The 1,992-nt window shown below is 64.1% G+C and overlaps 1 protein-coding gene across 1 annotated transcript; it reads left to right on the top strand.

The window, feature by feature from the left end:
• Positions 1 to 308: 308 nt before the first annotated feature.
• On the top strand, positions 309 to 1,656 carry MNEG_16714 (flagellar associated membrane protein; the record flags this gene model as incomplete). Its single annotated transcript, XM_014034816.1, has 4 exons — positions 309 to 349; positions 800 to 902; positions 1,178 to 1,249; positions 1,495 to 1,656. 4 exons carry the CDS (start codon positions 309 to 311, stop codon positions 1,654 to 1,656), a joined length of 378 nt encoding a protein of 125 aa, XP_013890270.1.
• Positions 1,657 to 1,992: the final 336 nt, after the last annotated feature.

Here is a 1,992-nt window from a genome sequence, read left to right as displayed (position 1 = left end):
GGGGAGCGGGGCGCGAGGGGCGGGTAGGAAGAGGAGGCGGAGGGAGAGGGGTGAAATCAGAAGGTGACTCAACGGACGGCGCCGCAAATGATGTGCGCAGAGGCCGTGCGCGGCCAACGCGTCGCGCACTGCCGCGCACTGCCGTGCAACGCCGCGCAAAGCGCCCTTCCCCCACCCCCTTGTGCCCCAGGAACTTCCGCGCCTGCGTGCGTGCACACCAGACAGCCCTGGCAGCCCAGCGTGCACTGTGGGCCACCCTGCTTCACGACACCCTCAGCTTCGACACCCTCAGGGGGTCATTCGCCACCATGCAGAAGGCGGAGGCGCAGGCCGCGCGGGTGTATCGGAGGTGCGGGTCGGGCGACGGGGCTTTGCTCCGCTTCTGATGCGTTGCGCTGCAGACTCTGCCGGACCTGAAGGGGTGGCCCTGGTGCTGCAAAACTTGTGTCCGCGGGGCGTCGTGTGGGGCTTTGCCGGGATAAAGAGAACATGTGTGTCGACATATTCCCCCTCCACTCAACCCCACGCGAGTGCTCACCCATGCACACTTGCACGCACATGAACACGCGCACACAAACGCGCACACAAATGCACATACCCACACGCACGCACACATGTACACACACACACATATACACACACGCACACACACACACACAGACACACACACACACACCCACACACACGCGCGCGCGCACGCCCACACACACACACGCACACACGCACGCACGCACGCACACACACAACACACACAACACAAACACGCACGCACGCACGAATGCACGCCGCCGGCGAGCAGGGTGCTGGACCGCTATCCCTCCAACGGCCGCATCCTGCGCGCCTATGGCCGCTTCCTGGAGTGGGTGCAGAACGAGCCCTCGAGGGCCCAGAGGTACTACCAGGTGGGCTGGGGGTTGAGTGTTGACCGGAATCAGGGTCCTGGGATGGCGCGCTTCGCGGCGGGGGTGAGCGAGTAAGGGGGTGAGGGAAGCTGTTGCGAGATGAGAAGGATGAGGCACGGCTGCGAGGTGTTGCTAAGGCCTGATGAGCGCGCCTGCTATCCTGCGAGGAGCGCCGCTGCCGGGGCCGCCGGCGTCCCGCTAGTCTGTGCTTTGATTACAACCAGGCGGCGCCGGCATAGTTGCAATCGGGCGCCTGCAATCGGGCGTTCTTGCAGGAAGCCTCCAAGAACGGGGTGCAGGACAGCCTGCTCGAGCTGATTGGTGGCGGCGCGGCGGCTGACGGCACGGTGAGGGGCCGCGCTGCACGTCTGCCCGGCAGGCTGCTTGCTTGGCGTTCACACCGTACGTTCACATGCAGCAAGCATAAGTGTCTTGCAACAAGTGGAAGGTCGCATGCCGTCAAGGCAGCAGCTAAAACTTCAAGGAGGCATCTTTGTTGTTGCTGCCTCCTCGCAGCACCTGGCCGTTGAGCAGACTCCCGCCATCCCGCTCGCTGCCAAAAACCTGTGTATGCACCTGCCTGGCCCCGCAGTCCGGCATGGGTGCGGTCGACGAGAAGACGGACGGCATCTGCGTCATCAACAGCGGCGGCATCATCCTGGCAGGCAAGCAGGCGCCACCTGAGAGCCACGCAACATCTGGGCCGCGACTGGGCCCCCCCGGCGCTTGCCAGGGCCAGGGGCTGCCGCTGTGATTCGGCCTCAGCAGTGGCAGCGTTTGGACACGCCTGCATGCGGCACATCACTCTACGGCAGCTGACTTTGCCCTCCATGGAGCCCAAGCTTTGCACCTGCAACCCGTCATTCCCCCACCTGACCCCACCCCCAGTGAACAAGGCATTCCACACCACCCTGTGCTACGCCAAGGGCGAGATGGAGGGCAAAAACATATCCATCATCATGTGCGCGCCGCCTGCGACCCTCAAACCGTTGGTTGAGCAACTGGGAAACCTCAGAGCCGCGGACCCAAACTGTCTATTGCACACCACCAGCTCGTCTGGCGCTCCCACACAGTCACGTCCGTCTGAGCC

Source organism: Monoraphidium neglectum, assembly GCF_000611645.1.
Source record: "Monoraphidium neglectum strain SAG 48.87 unplaced genomic scaffold scaffold06699, whole genome shotgun sequence".
NCBI classification, from domain to species: Eukaryota; Viridiplantae; Chlorophyta; class Chlorophyceae; order Sphaeropleales; family Selenastraceae; genus Monoraphidium; species Monoraphidium neglectum.
The sequence above is the reverse complement of the archived record's forward strand: the minus strand, read 5'-3'. Positions and strand labels throughout refer to the sequence as shown.